This window comes from Taudactylus pleione, unplaced genomic scaffold (genome assembly GCF_031769625.1).
Source record: "Taudactylus pleione unplaced genomic scaffold, aTauple2 ptg000147l, whole genome shotgun sequence".
In the NCBI taxonomy this organism is placed as follows: Eukaryota; Metazoa; Chordata; class Amphibia; order Anura; family Myobatrachidae; genus Taudactylus; species Taudactylus pleione.
The window spans coordinates 1,272,457-1,293,025 of record NW_028284549.1 but is presented as its reverse complement, the minus strand read 5'-3'; the positions used below and the strand labels follow the sequence as shown (position 1 = coordinate 1,293,025).

At 44.3% G+C, this 20,569-nt stretch overlaps 1 protein-coding gene across 3 annotated transcripts in view; it reads right to left on the bottom strand.

The window, feature by feature from the left end:
* The window catches only part of ERBB4 (erb-b2 receptor tyrosine kinase 4), a 1,059,049-nt gene that overhangs the window by 173,278 nt on the left and 865,202 nt on the right, over positions 1-20,569 (bottom strand). For all 3 annotated transcript variants that reach the window (XM_088474081.1, XM_088474078.1, XM_088474079.1), the window contains 2 exons: positions 11,910-12,042; positions 6,465-6,587 (listed from right to left, as the gene is read on the bottom strand). In XM_088474081.1, the coding sequence (XP_088330207.1) occupies positions 6,465-6,587; positions 11,910-12,042 (256 nt within the window). The remainder of the gene's footprint in view (positions 1-6,464; positions 6,588-11,909; positions 12,043-20,569) is intronic.

The following is a 20,569-nucleotide window of genomic DNA, read 5'->3' as shown; positions in this document are numbered from 1 at the left end:
TGAGGAAAAGATCTCTGCATTACAGGCAAAGGTACGCAGTTGCCTGCAGAGACGCCGAGTGTCTATTCACTTGGCAATGTGGTTCCTGGGTTCCAGGGTGTCGCTGTTCGACATGGTGGAGAGTACCCAGCTTCACTCTAAACCTCTGTAAAGGGTTGCCCCATCGGATAAAGTCAATAGGCTTTCCACGGAGGTTTGCCTCTCTGGCCTGGTGGCTGCGGAAAGCTCACCTAAACAAGGGGCACCCCCTTTGGGATTGCGGACAGGGTCCTTCTGACGACGGACGCCAGTATCCGTGGCTGGGAAGCAGTGGCGGGTCCACACTTGTTCCAGGACATGTGGATACCAGTAGTGTTTGCGCTTCCCATAAACATCTGAACAGTATTCAAGGCTCTCCAGCATGCAGGATAGGTCCTCCACGGAAATACCGTGCAGGTACAGTCTGACAACGCCATCATGATGGCTTATGTAAACCACCTAGGAGGTTCCCGAAGTCAGGCGACACTAACAGTGGTGTCCCGAATTCTGGCTTGGGTGGAAGGCTATATCCCTGCCGTCATCGGCAGTGTTCATTCAGGAATCCTCAGATGGAAAGCAGGCTTTCTCAGCCATCAAGACGTGCATTCAGAGAAATGTCCGCTTTATCAGGAGGTGTTCAATCTTCTGGTGAACAAGTGGAGCCTTTCAGAGATGAGACTCTTCTGATAGACGTAGGTAGGTCCAGTGGACCTTCCAAGTGGTGTACCTCGTCCCTCCGTTATCCCTTCTTCCTCCAGTAATAGCAAGAAGGAGGCACGCTCCTGCTGATAGCTCCAGCGTGGGCCAGATGGCACTATTACACAGATCTTCGGAGCCTCTCAGTTAACACTCCGAAGCTGTTGCCTCTACGCCCGGACTTGTTGTCTCGGGATCCTGGCTGATACCCAGACCTGGGTTGTCTGTCCTTGACGGTGTGGCGGTGGAGACTGCCCTCTTAAGGTCTAGGAGTTTTTCCAGCTCTATAGTTAACAGGGGCTCTGTCCATGCTAAGAGCTCGGAAGCTTTTATCTGCAACAATTTACCATTGGGTATGGTATACTTTCTTTCAGTTGTGCTAGGCTCCTCGGGTATTCCGGATATCCAGAGGTTGGCTTTCCTACAGGTGGGCTTAGATAACGATCTTCGCCTTGCTTACCTGAAGGTGCAGGTTTCTGCCCTGTTAGTATGGTTTCAGGGTAGGATTGCTACTCTTCCTGATGTCCGCACTTTTGTGCAGGGTGTAAGTTATATTCAGCATCCCTTTGTTCCACCTGTGGCTCCTTGGGATTTGGCTGTGGTCCTTAGGGCTCTCTGAGGACCGCCATTTGATCCACTGGGCTCAGTGGATTTCAAATGGTTTACGGCTAGGACTGTATTCCTTCTGGCTCTTAATTTGGCCAGTAGGATCTCAGAATGGGAGGCTCGGTCATGTAGACCTCCCTTTTTCTCATCTTTACTAGGAACAGGGCAGTGCTTCGCACTTGCCCTGGTTTTTTACCTACGGGGGTGTCTAGTTTCCACATCAATCAGGAAATTATAGTACCGGCCTTTACTTCCCCAGTCCTGTCTGCTGGTGAGGCCTCTTTGGCTGTGGTACGGGCGCTAAGAATTTAAGTTGACCGTACCAGTCCATTTAGGAAATCAGACTCTCGGTTTTGTCCTTTCTGGTTTCCATAAAAAGGGTTCGCCTGCCACTACGCTAACTTTGGCAGGATGGATTCACAGGTCTTCCTGTTCCATCCGCTATTAAAGCTCTTCCACTAGGTCTGTGGGTCCTTCGTGGGCAGCTCGACGTGGCGCCTCAGCGGTGATTGGCAGCCACGTGGTCATCTGTCCATATTTTTGTAAGGTATTATGCTTTTGATACCTTCACCTCTCAGGATGCTTCCTTTTGGCGGTGGATTCTCCTTACAGCACAGGAGCGTCCCCACCCTTAAAGGATACTGCTTTGGGACATCCCCAAGGTATCCTGTGGATACCCTATGGACCCTGAAGTAGAAAATATGAGATATGGTAAGAACTTACCCTTGTTATCTCTATTTCTACGAAGTCCATAGGGTTCCACAGGACTCCTGCCCTGTCGCACCTGTACTGCAGATGGGCTTTGATCTGGTCACCGGTTTCTCCGTCTCCTTCTGGTGAGAATGTGATTCTTGTGTGTTCCAGACTGTCTTCTCTCTCTTTTTTGCTCCTGCTCCGGTCTATGGCTTGTTACGAAACTGAGTGGCCTGAGGCTCGGGGGCAGTATAGGAGAGGGACCCCAGTGCATCCTGGGAGGCTGCAAATTTAACTCTGTGGTGCCTGGATGTCTGCCGCCATCGCCTATACCCCAAGGTATCCTGTGGAACCCTATGGACTTCGTAGAAATAGAGATAACAAGGGTAAGTTCTTACCATATCTCATATTATCTCTTGCTTCACCTTCTTGATGAATGGCCCAATAACTTAATTTTTACAATTGCAGGTGAAAATTTTAATTGTACCTCCTTTTGTAAAAATCAAGTGATGATGAATAGGCCGCTATGACTGCACTGTATAGAATTGATAAAATTTTATAAAAATGGATTTGCCTGCACCTGACTATAGGTCAAATGAGTACATACACTATCAAATATTATTCTTACGTCTCTATACAGTAGGCACTCCTCAGATAATGAATGAAGACAAGACACAGAGTTGCCATAGTAACCGCATAGACCATCATAATACCACTATCCACTCACAAGTTCAGGAGACGCATGTCCTTATTGAGACATGATCTATTCCTTCTCTATGTCTCCAGGGTTGTGTCATTAAACATGACAACACAAACGTGACACGGAGATAGGAGGCTATGTGCCAAAAGCTGCACTGTGCAAATTCACTTTTGAAACTTCTATATGTATTATAATATAACATTCTGCAATTCTGCACAGCGCTGAGTCCTTGGATTAACACAAAATGCTGTAAAGACTTTGTACATTCTCTTGAGGAAATATAATCATACAGTATAGGAGAAGAAGAGTTTTGGGAGTTTTCGGATCACAATCAAGAGAAAAACCTCAGCCCTTCTTTGCTTTTCCAGCCAATGCTGAATTAAAGAGCAATGGGCCTGATTCAGAGCCGTTCGTAAGCGGCCGCTCATTTGCTCCGAGCGATGTTTGCCCAACTGCGCATGCGTACGGATCGTTATACGCATGCGCGAACCAGTCAGTGCGGTCGAAATTCATGTGCTCGCAAAATAGCGAATGCCTGATAATATGAGTGACAGGAGGAGGCGTATGTGGGTGGTAACAGGGGAAGGTGCTTGAAAACGGGGAGTGGAGATCAGAACGCAGGCGTGCTTAAAGGTCAAAACGGGCGTTTTATGGGTGTGCATAATTAAAACAGCAGGGTAAGTTCTTACCATATCTCATATTATCTCTTGCTTCACCTTCTTGATGAATGGCCCAATAACTTAATTTTTACAATTGCAGGTGAAAATTTTAATTGTACCTCCTTTTGTAAAAATCAAGTGATGATGAATAGGCCGCTATGACTGCACTGTACAGAATTGATAAAATTTTATAAAAATGGATTTGCCTGCACCTGACTATAGGTCAAATGAGTACATACACTATCAAATATTATTCTTACGTCTCTATACAGTAGGCACCACGTCACTGGGTTATTTTATAGTTAGAACTGCTCGCAAGATTGCGGTAGGAAAAACCAACCACAAGAATAGCGAGCAGTTCATACGCTGGTCGATGTACTCGATTAATCTAATAAATAGTGGACATGACGTAGGATGCGAGCGGCCAGGGGGCGTATTTATCCAAAAAACGACCGCAAGTTTTGTTTGCTCGTTCAGACCTAGAGGCGTGAACAGACCGCAAAGAGCGAATGGTTCATTTGAATAGCCACCCCTATTTTCTGGACGAGCGAGCGCTAATTGCGTCCGGCTCTGAATCAGGCCCAATGTTCCACCCACAATTGCTACATAGGAAGACTCATTAACGACCCACCTTAGACAAACAGTGAGGGCAATATTTATCGGGTGAACATTACGAGAACAGTGACAATGAAGCTTAGCCAAGACGGATCATAAAACCACATTGCTGGAAGCAAATGATACTTCTGTGATAAATTGCTAAAGGTTTCAGTATTCACGTGAAAATCATGACCCTGACTGTCAAAGTCCCTATAATTCTGTACGATCCTCCGTAATTACAGCCATTGCTTTCCGACAAGTTCAAATGGTTATAACATTTCTGCACAAAGACATAGCAGCACATATACCTGTATATTAGATGTGTTATAGGTTTGAAATGAATTATTCTGGCACGCAAGCGGTTAATTAGAATGGAAATCTAGAGAAACTGTGCCCCTCTGAAGCGAGCTTGCGAGAATCTAGCGAGCCCTGGGGATAACTGAGACGCCTGCCAGATGAATTTCAATGCCAGGTGTTTGCAGAAGGCATACAAGCAAAATGCAAACAGCTTCAGGCCAGAACATCCCCGGATAGAGTCGCTTTGTCATGCAACTAGATTGTGCGGCAGGCTGAGCAGACTAGGGAGTTTACTGCTGCTTCTCGGCGTGCTGGGCTTAGCCGATACGCTTGCGCCTGAAATTATATTACTGTTTTTGTGCTATTCATCCTCCTTGTGTTCAACCCCTGTAATTCAGTCACTGACAAATGAAAATATTACTTGTATAATCCCCATGACATGGCTACCTCTGCATCTTAAAAACATATAATCATAACTGCACTTGTTATAGATATGAAATACTCTATTACCAGTCGCCAGTTCATTTTGATCCTTTACCAGATTGGTGTCACCAGTAAGTCACAGGCACTTTATAATATCATGCATGGCCAGTGTAGTTGTAGTTGTCCACTGCAGCTACTATACTGCAACTAGGTTCCGTGGATAGCCTACTCGGTTACATTCATAATCCAAGTCCTCTAAAACATATAAGGGCAGATGTATCAACCAGTGCAAAGCGTAGATCTGAAGACAAGTGGAGAAATTGGCCATAGCAACCAACAATCATTTTATAGGAGATGTAGTTATGATACCGGCGGCATCGCGATGCTGCTGGTCTCAATCCAGACGCTGGAAACCCGACAAGGGACTTAAGATAGGCGTCAAAATACAGATGCCTATCTTAATCCCGATGTCGGAATCCAGGAGGATGGTAGCTGAATGAAGGTAAGCCGGGGGGCTGTAGTGTTAGCCACAGGGGGGTGTGTTAGGTTTAGGTAGCATAGCGCGGTTAGCGTTAGTTTTTCTTTGGGGGGGGGGTTAGGGTTAGGCACCCCTAGGGGGGATGCTTAGGGTCAGGCACCACTGGGGGGGGGGGGGTGTTAGGGTTAGGCACAAAGGGGAGAGGGTTAGGTTTAGGCACGAAGGGGGGAGACTTAGGTTTAGGCACTAACGGGGAGGGTCATGGTGCAGGGTGGCGAGGGTTAGGGTTAGGCACCCCTAGGGGGGACGGGATATCAACCATCCGTATGTCGCTGTCGGTATTTTGACAGGAGGCATCGACAGCCGGCATTACACACCGATTCCATTTTATAGACCGTACTTGATAAATGCTAGCAAAAACCTGATTGGTTGCTATGGGCAACTTCTCCACTCTTTACATGATACATCTGCCCAATAATGTGACATGTCAGAGTTACTGCTTAATGCTTGATGTACAGCCACTACCTGAAAATGTATTATTAGCCTAAAATGTATTCATAGACATATCATGGCCTAGAGGAGTGATCTGCCAATCCGCCATGTCTGAATGTCTGTATATGCGTTACTATTTATGTGGTTTCCAGGCGCTAATTCATCCTGCCCCCATTTTTACTTATTTATATTTAACATATGCACATTTAAAAGCACCTGATAATTAAAGACGTGTGGCTTGCCTCAGCATAACCTAGTCAGTCCCAGTTATTGCTGTAAAGTTTCATATAATATATACAGAGTCAGAGAGCAACGCTGGGGGTCACCGTGCTGCGCTGCCATCATATACAAACTGACAACCTTGAGTTTCCCAAACTCCGCCCACCATTACAGTCCAGGTTTTAAGGATATCCGTGCTTGTGTCCAGATGGTTAACTCAAATTGACTGAGGTACTAATTAAGCCACCTGTGCTCAAACATGGATATCCGTAAAACATGGACTGTCTGTAATAGTGGAGTTTGGGAACCTCTGAATTAGACAAATGACACTGACGTATAATGGAGTGAGCAGAGGAAGAATGGCGTAATTCGTGCTCTTTGAAAAACAAATGTTAATGTTGAATAATTTCATTAAATGTGCCAAACCCATTAATAACCGGCAGCCTTCTACTGCTACGCTATAATCGTGGTCTGCACGCGGTATACAAGCCGCACTGTACTCGCTGTGCTGCACGACAGTTAGTTTAGTTTAAAGAGCTCAGAGAAGACCCCAAGGCAGAGTAATGGCTCGTGCTGTGATTCTCACCTTGTATACGGTGCCAAATGCTCCAGAGCCCAAGATTTTTACTCTTTTCAGCTCTGTTTCCTTCAGGATCCTAAGCTGAGCCTGGTTGGGTGCTGTGCCGCTCGGTGTTAGAGGTTCTACTAACTGAAAATCAAAACAAATGCATTATTGTACTTGGAAATCACCACTGAATATTCAAACTAGGGGTGAGCGGGTTCGGTTTTACTCGGTTTTACTCGGATCTTTTTATTGGCTATCGCCGAACACGTGTTTTGGATAGTGAATAAAATCGAGCCGAATTTGCGGTAAAGTGGCGATAAGAACCGAGTAAAACCGAGTAAAACCGAACCCGCTCACCCCTAATTCAAACATTATCAAACTGCAGGGAATTATCTCCCCACTGCCTATGTACAGTAATACAGGAGCTATTGTCAGTACAACATTAATTATGAATTTCTTATATTACAACCATGTCCAACTCCAAATAGAACCACTAAACACTAAAGGCCCTGATTCAGAGGCGCTCGCTATTTGCGAGCGCTCGCTCTGGATCAGGGCAGCCTGGTATTTTTTTTCACCGGCCTCCAGGCCACTCGTTAAGCTGTGGGTGACCACCCACAGCTTTAGCGGGCTGCCAGGCGATGGTCACGATTATCGCGACCATCGGGCTTGCGACGAGACCTTTGTGATAAGGTCTCGACCACCGCAAGCCCCAGTGAACTTCCTGTTCTAATAGAGCAGGAAGTTCACTACTGACATCACTGGTAATGTCAATAGGTCCGCCCACAAACGGCAGGCGTTCCTAAGGGAACGCCTGCGTTTGTGCAGCCACCCCACCCCCTCCCGGCCTACAAAACGGGGCGAGCTATCAATCACAATCGACAGCCTCCCCGTCTTGTAGTGAGTCCCGCAGTGAGTGAAAATTCACTCGCTACGGGGCACGCACGTGCGCATTGCCCGGCCATCGACCCGCTTGCGAGCGCTATGCGCTCGCGAGCGGGTCTGAATCGAGCCCTAAGAACACAGGTACAGTGAGAGATCTGCTAAACAAGCAAGTTCTGGTTCCAAGATTCAGAAATAATTACATAACATATGTATTTAACCATCGGAAACCATTAGTATAACATATGGAAGTATTATTGCAGCTCCTAGTTCCACAGGTAAAAGCACAATATGCCTGGTATATTAAAATTTAAACTACTGGTAAAAGGCTGCAATTGCCCACAGCATGTTCCTGACTACCATGGGCAAAGTTATTTTAATCTGTGAATCAGGGTTAGTTTGACAGTCTATTAGCACTGAGACCATTTCCTCAAGTTCCAATGCACCACATCAGTTCCCTGATTACAAGAAGCAGAGCAGTTTATCTTTTTAATATGTATATTTTTGTATACTTACATACAAAAGACTGGCATCATTATACTTGTCATACATTAATATTACATTATACCTACTTGCTTACTTGTTGGACTTCCCCACTGAAAAATACTGGAGGGGGGATCCAAAGGGCAAGTGCAGTGGGCGTGTCAATGAGAATCTTCATAGCCCCTCCCCCCACTGTGTAATGCGTTGGAGGGTGCACAATGGACACAGGTATATACAATAGAAACTTTTGTGTCACTGCAGTTATCTGTTCTGTTATTGCCATCACAAGAGGGGTGATAACAGCTTCAAATTATTTCTAAAAAAAAATCCTCTTATACTTACAGTATTGTAATTGTATTTGATGTTTACAAATTTTTTTTTATTGGATTGACCTATTGTACTTTATGTCCAATTTATATTGTATTGTATTTTTTTTTATTGTTTCAAATATGCTTCAGAATCAATAAAAATATTTAAAAAAAAAAAATCCTCTAAATAAATAATTTGTCAACAATACATTTTAAATTTGTTTATTTACTTATTTATTTTATCAAGTTAATTTAATCGATTTTTAAAGTTGTTTTTTATTTTATTTTTTGATTTATTAATTGTCACTAGACTTCCAGTTTCAATCCATATTCGTACAATTGCAAAATCAGACTGTCCAGGTCGGCAATAAATTAACCCTTACAGCTCCAATCCAATATAGCTGATGCAGTTATTTGTGCGACGGCAAGTTATTCTTTACCACTGCAATAAGCGACGAGAAAATTATTGTTGAGACCGGTTAGTAAGGCCCAGATTTATCAACGAGTGATATTCTTTTTATCTCTCGTTACTAATCTTAAATGGTGCTCCAACCAATCAGCTCCTAACTGTCATGTGCTTAAAAAATGACAGTAAACTTTTGTACACACTAGACGATATCTTGAGTGATTTGGCTGATTCTGACGCATCGGAATGACAAATCGTTCATATCATCCAGTGTGTACGCACGATGCCGTGGTGCGCTCCCGCCAGTCGTCCTTTGCATCCTCATCTTTTGTACAAGCAGAAAGATTTGAGGATGTAGCTAGCAATGCCATGCTGCCGAATGCAGCATTGCCCCCGCTCATCCCCCCCACGTCGTCGCTCCATCGCTGTGTATGCACCTGCCTTAGGACCTCATTCAGAGCAGGACGCTATTTGCGCTCGCTCGTTCAGAAAAAAGGGGTGGCTCTTCAAATGAACCGTTCGCTCTTTGCGGTCTGTTCATGCCTCTATGTCTGAACGAGCGAACAAAACGTGCGGTCGTTTTTTTGAAAACTACGCCCCCTGGCCGCTCGCATCCTACGTCATGTCCGCTATTGATTAGATTAATCGAGTACATCGACCAGCGTATGAACTGCTCGCTATTCTTGTGGTTGGTCTTTCCTACCGCAATCTTGCGAGCAGTTCTGACTATGAAATAACTCAGTGACGTGGTCAATGACGCTGCTGTATTAATTATGCACACCCATAAAACGCCCGTTTTGACCTTTAAGCACGCCTGCGTTCGGATCTCCACTCCCCGTTTTCAAGCACCTTCCCCTGTTACCACCCACAAACACCTCCTCCTGTCACTCAAAATAGCAGGCATTCGCTATTTAGCGAACAAACGATTTTCGGCCGCACTGACTGGTTCGCGCATGCGTATTCCGATCCATACGCATGCGCAGTTGTGTAAACATCGCTCGGAACGAACGAGCGGCCGCTTACGAGCAGCTCTGAATCAGGCCCTTAGTTCTAGACTGCTAGATGTTAACATTTAATCCATTATACAGTACATAAGGTGCTGCTACACTAGCCCTGCAAAAGACTATGTTACCTTAATAATATATTATAAAGAAGTGAAATGTCCTTGACAAATGGCCGGTGTCTCTGCATAATGTGGATGGTGATTATTAAGGGCTCTTCTAGGTCTAGGGAATTTTATAGTAATGCTGCTTTTCACCTTGTCTCTACAAGGTTAGTATTAGAGACATTTTCTAAACTGTTCTGCATAATATTCATATGTGTGCGCACTATTTCACGCGTTTCACAGACAGAATGTGACCTTAAGTGTTCCCAGTCCTTCCGCATCCACACCACACAGCGTCGTCATCCAAACTCTATTCATACAGTCGGTTATAAATTCCACAAAATGGTAATTTACAAAAATAGTGTGGATTCCGTGGATAGGCAAAACAAAAACAGAACTGGAAGATTGCAACACCGAAACAGCCTGTGATCTCGTTCATCTTGGCATCTGCGAAATTGTACTCCACACGTGGCACACATGAAACAAGACACCACATTGACTGTAGGTGAGTGTTACTGCATTTATTATGAGACGGCTTTTAGAACAGTTCCGGACTATAGATAGACAGTAATTAGACAGACAATGTCTAGATAGACACCAGATGTTAGACAGGGACGATAGCGACAAAAGTCAGACACACTAAAGTTCGACATGTAAAAAGATCGACAGGGTCAAAATTTCGACATGAAAATGGTTGACATAAAATGGTAGACACATTTTTTTTTTCTTAGGGTCAAGGTTAGGTTTAGAGTTAGGCACTTACTGGAGGGTTAGGGTTAGGTACTTACCCCCACGGTTAGGGTTAGGCACTTACCCAGACGATTAGAGTTAGGCACCAGGAGGGAGGGTTAGGCACCAAGGGAAGGCTTAGGGTTAAGCACTTACTGGAGGGTTAGGTACTTACCCCCACGGTTAGGGTTAGGCACTTACCCCAGATGATTGGTGCCTAACCCTCCAGGAGGGAGGGTTAGGGTTAGGCACCAAGGGCAGGGTTAGGGTTAGGGTGAAGATTAGGGCTAATTAAAAAAAAATGATCAACCATTTTTGCGCCCCTGTTGAACTTTTGTCCCTGTCTAACTATTGACTGTCTAACATCTGGTGTCTTATCTAATTACTGTCTATCTCTTATACCACACCCCTGTTAGACATATCACATTTATAAGACTGCTATGTCTAAAATAATTCTATTTTTTATTTACTAATTATTAACTGATTTATTCATTTACATAGTTTTATAGCTACGATTAATAATTTGTATTGTTCTGCTAGGCTACTCTGTTGAATGTCTGTTAACCTATAAATGAAATGTTGCTGTTTTTAGGTGATGAATACAATAAGGACAGGTAACCAAAGACAGGAGACTTTTAAAAAAATTAAATCTACGTTATATTAGGTGTCAACTAATCTTCTCTTGTAGAATTGTTGTCGGCGACTAGCTCATTATTTGGTCATTTTAGTGCATTGTAAATTGTGTTATTTTGTTAAATAATTTTGTTACATTTACAATATGCACAATAGTGCGCAGCCCGCAGTCCTCTTGTTGACACTCCCTCACCATGTGCAAACGCTACCGACCAACCAGTTACAACGGCGTGTCTGTATGCGAGGAGCAGCTCCTCATCAGCCCCAATGAGGGTAACGTATGATAAACAGTAAAGTGATTTAAAAGAAAATACATTAATACTACAAAACTGTACCACAGGTTTTAAACAAGATTTTCAGACATAGGGGCTTATTCACCCGTTGGATGTTTTATTGCTGCTTATCCGATATCAATAAATAAATAGTTTTGTTTTTTTTCTGCAGATGATAAAAATATCGCCCAGGACAGACAGCTGAGCGATACTGGCCTGGAGATGTAAGGGTTAACTCGCCGCTTTGTTGGCCCGGCTCTGCAGACGTGGCCATGGCTCAACCAGCGTGGCGGGGAGCATTGGTATTGCCCACGGTAGCTCTTTCATGAATTGGGCAAAACAAAATGGAAAATCCTTATCGTCGACAACAAGACTCCTGTTATCGCTGGCAAGAGGACTAGTACTGTACGCTTTTATTAAGTCAGTCCCTGTGTCTTGGTTCTGGGCTGTACAGCGTAGGAATCCTCAACAATACATTTTCTAGAGACAGCAATAGGCACAGTGATAATACAGCCAATATAATGAGGATAAATGATCTCCACATACACCTAAAAGACATATAAGCCACATGTGTGCTAAAAAAAACAGTATACTGTAAATATAACGTAGTGATCCGAGGTAACAATGTCCTTGGTGGAAGGATCTCACCTCTGTCTCCAGGAACCTCCGCAAGGCTCTCTTCTTCTTAATGCTTTTCCTACGGCTATAGACGGCGAAGGTCAGCCCCATGATGACTATAATAAATAGCCCTCCGATGACACTGGCTGCGATGAGGGGAGTTCTGCCAATCAAGAAAGAAAACAGAGAGAATACATTTATAAGGGTGAGACCAGTGGCTCAGCAGACACTAGAGCACCAGCAACTGGAAGCAATCGGTGGTACTATAAACACACTAAACATAAAAGGCCTCGGAGAAGTTTCCCACGGGTCTGCAAGTGACACTGAAGTCAATCAGTTTGCAAGTTGATATCTATGGGGATGTACGGTACTAGAGTATTTTATTTTTCTTTTGTTTGTGTCCTGTCGCTTTGTACAGTAAATAAATACACCGAGACACAGACAGACAACTGAAGACTCAAGAATTCCAATTATTGCTTTGCTACCTTCTCTAATGTGGCTTCCTGGAAACTCCATATTTATCAAACTAACTTGCGATTCCTCTTTTTCGTTCTACCAGATGACGAACAATAGAAAATAGAGGAGTATTCAATTGAACGCTTTACCCTTATCATTTTTAATAAATACCACAGACGGTGGTAAGTGACAAAGCAGTTATACTTCACTGCAAACCCAATGCGTGCTTAACAGAGAATGAAGCTTTTAAATATGCGCCAGTCTCGCCCGCGATTCAGCATTAAGCACAGCTCCTCCGAGCCGCAGTGGGAGCTACCGGCATCAGCAGTTTCATCCCTGATAAAGCAGGGCCTATGAAAGCTCTGCGCTAATAGAGAGGTGGCTTTCTGTACATAGAGATAGGCAGTCAATTATCTCTTTAATGAAGCGATGCTCTGATTACAAAGACGGCTGCAGTTTGCTTCTCCCCCCTGTGCATAAGTTGTGCTATACAAGGAGAGCTTGGTTTAGTGGGATTTCAAAGCCTTAGAACCTCAATGATGTCAGTCTTATCTCATTACCGGCTGTAGCATAAGCTTAGTAAGAATGGTGTGTTAATTCGTCCGGGATACAATGCAACAAGGTGAAGCATTAGTATTCGGATAAGGCTAATACCCTTCCAGCATGGGCTACAGAATTACAAGAACACCCACTCTATAATGTAACAGTAACACTCCTCGGCACTCTGCCGCAGAACACATGCAGAGCAAGCGTAGACGTTCTGTTCAGTCTAGAAATATACAGTTCTCGTATAATTTTCAAGGTGGACATTATGTAGGAGGTATAATGTGTTCTTGAGCTTCTATAGTAATTATGTAAGAACGCAGAGCCTTTAACTGCATTATCTTTTGATACAACAATCCGCGCATTTTTTTTTTTTTTTTTTAAATAAAAAATAAATAAAAGTTTCAAAGCCACTTTTTATAGTCAAATAGACAATATATTGATATTATCATGCAGGAAACTTACTTTTTTATTAACACTTTAGTACATATGTACTTTTTTTTTTGGAATATATTATGTATTGTAAAATGTGGTGAAATAAGAAAGTCCTTTTAATAGCAGTCATGGGGGCCTAAGTGTTATTACTTGTGGCAACTTATTAACAGTCCGTATCGTGAAGGACTTTTTAATTTTAAACAAAATTTCCACTTCTATGTACTAAATGTAACTGGCAGGGACAGCGTTAGCGGTAACCGCTGACCCTGCTTGATACATCCCCGGGGTATCGGAGGAGTCTATTAGAAAGACTTCTCTAGAGAATCGAACACAGCGCTGGCGCACAGTGTCAGTTTCTGGAGCCGAACGGAGGCTGCAAGAGAACGATCGTACGATCCTCTTCCTGCGAGAATGCCTACACAGGCATAAAGGTGTTTACGCTATTGGGGGGACCGGAAAGAAAAGGAGCGTACACACTAGACGATATGCTCCCTGAGCGATATCGTCTAGTGTGTCACCGGCAGGCTGTGCTCAATGTCGTTCATGACATTGAGCACACCCGCTGAACGATAACATTAACGATATCGTTCAGCGCCGGGCTCTCTCCCCCATTCCATAACATGCAGCAACCTGACGACATTGTCAGGTTGGCCTGCATGTTAACCCGATGAACGATAATGACGAACGACCCGCGGGAACGCACGCCGTTGTCATCGTTCATCGTTTTTGTGTTAAAAATGGACGATTAAGTGGACGACTGAACGATAATGATATTACGCACCTTTTATCGTTCACCATTCTAACATAACCGTTATGATGGGTGTGAGCAGGAGGACCAATAAGATGCTAAGGGCTCCCTGCTTGCAGCTTAACACTTTACAACAATTAATTATAAAACAAAAAAATAATTTTATAATATCTTGAATGGAACCTAATCGCACAGGCTAGGTCCTATAAGCAGAGTGGATGGTAAAAGTTTTTTGGTTTTTTTTGCGATTCGTATTTGTCAACAGTTAGGATACCATCTAAATCTGCCCCTATAGCATTAAAAGCTACTGCTATTAGAAATGGGCTCAGAGGTGGTTTAGGAGATTGGGGTGCCCATGTGTGGTGCGTAACCCCGTGCCTGTCAAACCCTGCCATCTTTCTATTGATGTCTTTGGAAAGATGGCGTATACATAGAAAATAAATAAGACTCTGGGACAGCTCCAGGGTTTATTGTCTCTCCAAGCGCCATCTTTCCGAAGACAATGTCAAAAAGATGGCGCTGTTGGCAGCAAGTATATGGAGGCGGCTAGGCTTCCACATGGGCCCAGTGGCGAGTCTGTCGTGCGCACACTGTGCACCGATTTTAGACACGCTGCTGGATGGGCTCCCAGCAATCGATAGAGGCAAAAAGAAATAATAAAATACATCAATATTTCTGTAGCAAGTCACAAATTTATGTCAGTTTCATTTACAGTTCTCATAACTTGTTTTTATCTTGTTTCACAGATAAATCAGTAAGAAGCACATACTGCACTGTGTGGCATATGAGGGATGAACATATTCTGAATTGGGGGTCTCCATTCCTGATACAATCACACATCCTGACTATTCTGTAGACGTCACACACCATACTAACCTCAATAACATTAATTTCCAGTCATTTACAGTCAATTTAGACCAACTCACAGCTCACAATATTGTTTTCACCATTATTGGCCAAAGGCTGCAGTGAGCTGGCTGGTTACTAAGCGACAGAGCAGCGGCACAGACACTGCAGTTTAAAGCACATCTATGAAACATTGGGCTCGATTCAGATCCGCTCGCTAGATGCGTTCACACACACCCAGCATATGCAAATCTGGCAAAGGCAAGCGATCGCATGGCAAGGCATTAGCATGCCCACTATGTCTTAGCGTGCGATCGCTCTGTGTATGCAGATGCCCACCAGCCTGTCTTAAGACGCCCACTAATGCACGTCATCTCCTGGAAGTGTATGCAACCATCGGTAACATCGAGTACCATCGGATGCGATCGCAGCACTTGTGGTTGAACATACCCTGCCGCAAGCACTGCGAGTGCTTCAGTGTGAAATACAACCAAGTGACGTGTACAATGACTCTGCGTCATAATTATTGCACGCCTCTTGAACGGCGTTAAGACGCTTAGGCACGCCTGTGTTCGCACCTCCACTCGCCCGTTTCTAGCGGCCAGCCCCAACGGCTTCTCCTGACACTCAATCAGCTGGGCTGTCTATGCACAGCGAGCGAACGTTTCCTGGTCGCTCTGTCTGGTTCGCGCATGCGCACTGGGATGCATACGCAGTTTACAAAAATCGGCTGGCTGCGTGCAAACGCAGCCTAGCGAGCGGGTCTGAATCAGGCACATTGTTACACAGCAGTGGATGGAATTGTCCTTGGGCTCTCCCACCAACCCACCCAGTGTGGTACAGGCAACAGAGTCACAGTACTTGTATACACAGTGGGCTACGGCCCAAGGAGTCACAGTGCTTGTATACACAGTGGGGTACGGCCAGCAGGGTCGCGGTACTTGTTTACACTGTGGGCTACGGCACAGGGAGTCACAGTACTTGTATACACAGTGAGCTACGGCCCAGGGAGTCACAGTGCTTGTATACACAGTGGGGTACAGCCAGCAGGGTCGCAGTACTTGTTTACACAGTGGGCTACGGCCCAGGGAGTCACAGTACTTGTATACACAGTGGGCTATGGCCCAGGGAGTCACAGTACTTGTATACACAGTGGGGTACAGCCAGCCGGGTCACAGTACTTGTATACACAGTGGGCTATGGCCCAAGGAGTCACAGTAGTTGTATACACAGTGGGCTACGGCCCAAGGAGTCACAGTACTTGTATACACAGTGGGGTACGGCCAGCAGGGTCACAGTACTTGTATACACAGTGGGCTACGGCCCAAGGAGTCACAGTGATTGTATACACAGTGGGGTACGGCCAGCAGGGTCGCGGTACTTGTTTACACAGTGGGGTACAGCCAACAGAGTTACAGTACTTGTATACACAGTGGGCTACGGCCCAAGGAGTCACAGTGCTTGAATACACAGGGCCCCATTTACAAACGAAACAAAATACCAGCGGGAATTTTCATTTAGTATCAATGTGATACAAATGAAAATTCCACTTTTATTTAGCATTACTTACCCCTCCGGCGAGGTCCCCCCGAAGTCGAAGTCCTCAGCAAGGTCCTCCGCTGGGCTGCTGGCAGCCTAACGCTGCCAGCGACGGGCCTCCAAGTGTTATGCGCATGCGCGACGGTGCATCTGCGCATGTGCATGACAGGGAGACTTGGCAGTGCCTGGAATTCGTCGCTGTATCCGGAAAGGCACCGCCAGTTCTCCATTCCCGGCAGTGGGGCCTGCATCGCTCTCGCCATCTAAAAGATGGCGAGAGCGATGCTGTACAAACAGCTGTAATCTAAGATTACCGCTGTTTACTAAATACAGAAACCTGGCATAATCCCTTTAGCGAGCGCTAAAGGGGTTATTTATCGTTTGTAAATGGGGCCCACAGTGTGGTACGGCCAGCAGAGTCACAGTACTTGTATACAGTACATAGTGGGGTACAGCACAAAACATGTTTTGTTTTTTTTTTACTTTTTAAAACTTTTTTTTTTTACTTTTCTTGCGTTAACTTGTCACAGTACTTGTGTGCTATGAACACGCAGTGGGCTAAGGCCCAAGGACTCACAGTGCTTGTATACACAGTCAGGTACTCTGGACACAGCACAGTTATTATATTAATAATATATAGCAGAGTCAGCACAGCATACAGCAGCCTGCCTCTATACACACTGGCTACAGCATCGCCCCTTGTGAGACTCTGGATACAGCACAGTTGTTAAATCTATTAAATATAAGAATATATAGCAGAGTCAGCACAGCATACAGCAGCTTGCCCCTACACACACTGGCTACAGCACAGCCCCTTGTTAAGACTCTGGACACAGCAGCACAGTTGTTAAATGTTATATGCAGAGTCAGCGCAGCAAACAGTAGCATGCCTCCTATACACAGGCCGTCTGAAGGTTAACACAGCCCCGAACACAGCAGAGTACACGCAGCATACAGCAGCGTGCAGTGAAAAGGCGCCTAGCCGTGGTTGCGGCGCCTTAAGGCCCCCATACATCAGCAATCTGAAAACCACAATTGAACAATTTGAAGATTTATTGCCCGATCTTAGGATTTCCCAATCGAGCAATCTGCGCCCATACACTACAGATCTATTTCAGTGATTTGTAGATCGATTGCAGCAAACACAGATCTGGCAATCTTGAAAGGCCCATTATTTTACTAGAAACGGTCTGCAAATCTGCTGATCATGTCCATACACTAGCCATCTACAGCCCCAATCCATCTGTGAAATCCAACATGTTGGACAATCTGATTAAACAATTCCAATCACTTTTTGGTTACAATCTGCGATCTGTGAAGCCCATACATTGCAGATTTTTATACACAATCGATTGCAAATTGCACGATTGCTACAATCCATCTCTGATGTATGGGGGCCTTAATATAGAGTCCAAGCCCCGCGTGAATCAGACTCTAGGAAGCTGACCTTCGGCCTCGGCTGGGGATTTGAGTCTGGCGGGAACACCCGAGCCGCGGTACGGGTAAGCTCGGATTCCTGCGGTTCCACTCTAGTGAATAGGACCTCAATGGGCTGAACTCAGGGAACAGACCCCTCTGGGCGATCTTGTACTGTAGTGCCAGGGAGAACAGTTCATAAGCAGAAACGCACAGGCATGTTATACATGAAGCCACACCAATCTGGATAACGTTTTGCATCTTAGCAACGATCTCATGAAAGGGAAGCCATTTAGTCAGGTGATTGGCTGAGCCTGGAAGCGGCAGCCGCTGTCACCATTCCTCTTAATGCAGTAATTTCTGATAATTGCCAGAGCGCAAATTGAGTACAACAATTTGTTGAAAAGGCACAAAATACATTTACCGCCCTACAACAGGTGGCAAATGTGTGCAGAAATGAGTCACAAATTAGCAGGTATTAACCTTTTACTTGCTGGAGCTCTAAGGGATGTAATTCATGTCATTTATGATTATCTGTAGATCTGCGGGTCTATCTGCGTTTTATGTATGGAACATAGGACCATCATAAGCGGCAAGCAGGAGTTTATCAATGTGATAAGGGAAACAGAATGAACAGGACAATCCTACAACTTACATCCTGTTTGTGTATCTTCATCGCTGTAACATCAAATCATATAGTATATAGCAAAACAAAACAAACAACATTATGGGGTCTATTTACTAAGCAGTGTTAGGAGACAGAGTGAAAAGTGATAAGTCAGTGATAAGGTGCCAGCCAATCAGCACCCAACTGTCATCTCACAGGCTGTGTTTGAAAAATGACAGTTAGGAGCTGATTGGCTGGCACCTTATGACTTTTCACTCTGTCTCCTAACACTGCTTAGTAAATAGTCCCCTATAGCCTGAGGCCTTTTCTCCACCAATAAAATCCAACTCTGGCACATCCTGGGCATCATTGTTGTGGGCTTTGTAGCATGGGCGTAGCTATAATGGGTGCAGGGGGTGCCATTGCTGTGGGGCTCAGAGGCTTAGGGGACCCCGCACCCAGGTCATATAGTTGTCTACCCAGTTCCTGGAATTGCCCACTAAGCGATTGGCCTGTTTCCTGGCTAGAAAAGGGAAACTCGTCAGCGCTCACACAGGTGACGGTCTCTAACTCTCCCTCTCAGTAAAGCTTCATACTGATATGATCCATCTCTCATGCTCAGCGAGCTCGACACTGTCAGACAATAGGCTTCTCCTTCATTACAGCATTTGTAAGCTGAGCTGGGGACTTTGGGGTCTATTTCCTAAGATAAAGTACCAACCAACCAGCTCCTAACTGACATTTTACAAACACAGCCTGTGACATGACAGTTAGGAGCTGGTTGGCTGGTACTTTATCTCTGCCCACTTTATCTCCATCCAAGGCTTAGTAAACAGGTCCCATAGGGAGCAATGTGGCATAATATAAACTGGAGGCATTACTTTGTGGCATAATATGAACTGGGGACGCTTCAATGTGCCATAATATGTACTGAGAACACTGTGTGGCATAATGTCAACTGGGCGCACAGTGTCTGGCATAATGCATACTGGCAGCACTACGATGTGGCATATTGTGAAATGGTAGCAATACAATGTAGCATAATATGAATTGGGGGCACTTTGGATGTAATGTGAACTTGGGCACTACTATGGCACATAAAATGAACTAGGGCACTAATATGGGGCATAAAATGAACCAGGGCACTATTATGGCACATAAAATATAAAATTAACTAGGACACTACTATGGGGCATACAATTAACTACTATATGGCACTACTATGGCACATAAAATAAACTAGGGCACTACTATGGGGCATACAATTAACTATTATATGGCACTACTATGGCACATACAATAAACTAGGGCACTACTATGGGCATAAAATGAACTAAGGCACTACTACGACACATAAAATGAAATAGAACACTACTATGGGCATAAAATGAACTAAGGCACTACTACGGCACATAAAATTAAATGGGGAATAAAATTAACTAGGGCACTACTACGGCACATAAAATGAAATAGAACATTACTATGGGCATAAAATTAACTAAGGCACTACTACGGCACATAAAATGAAATAGAACACTACTATGGGCATAAAATGAACAAAGGCACTACTACGGCACATAAAATGAAATGGGGCATAAAATTAACTAGGGCACTACTACGGCACATAAAATGAAATAGAACATTACTATGGGCAAAAAATTAACTAAGGCACTACTACGGCACATAAAATGAAATAGAACACTACTATGGGCATAAAATGAACTAAGGCACTACTACGGCACATAAAATGAAATGGGGCATAAAATTAACTAGGGCACTACTACGGCACATAAAATGAAATAGAACATTACTATGGGCATAAAATTAACTAAGGCACTACTACGGCACATAAAATGAAATAGAACACTACTATGGGCATAAAATGAACTAAGGCACTACTACGGCACATAAAATGAAATGGGGCATAAAATTAACTAGGGCACTACTACGGCGCATAAAATGAAATAGAACACTACTATGGGGCATAATATGAACTAGGGCACTACTATGGGGCATAAAATAACCTAAAGCACTACTATGGCACATAAAATTAAATAGAACACTACTATGGGGCATAAAATGAACTAAAGCAGTACTATG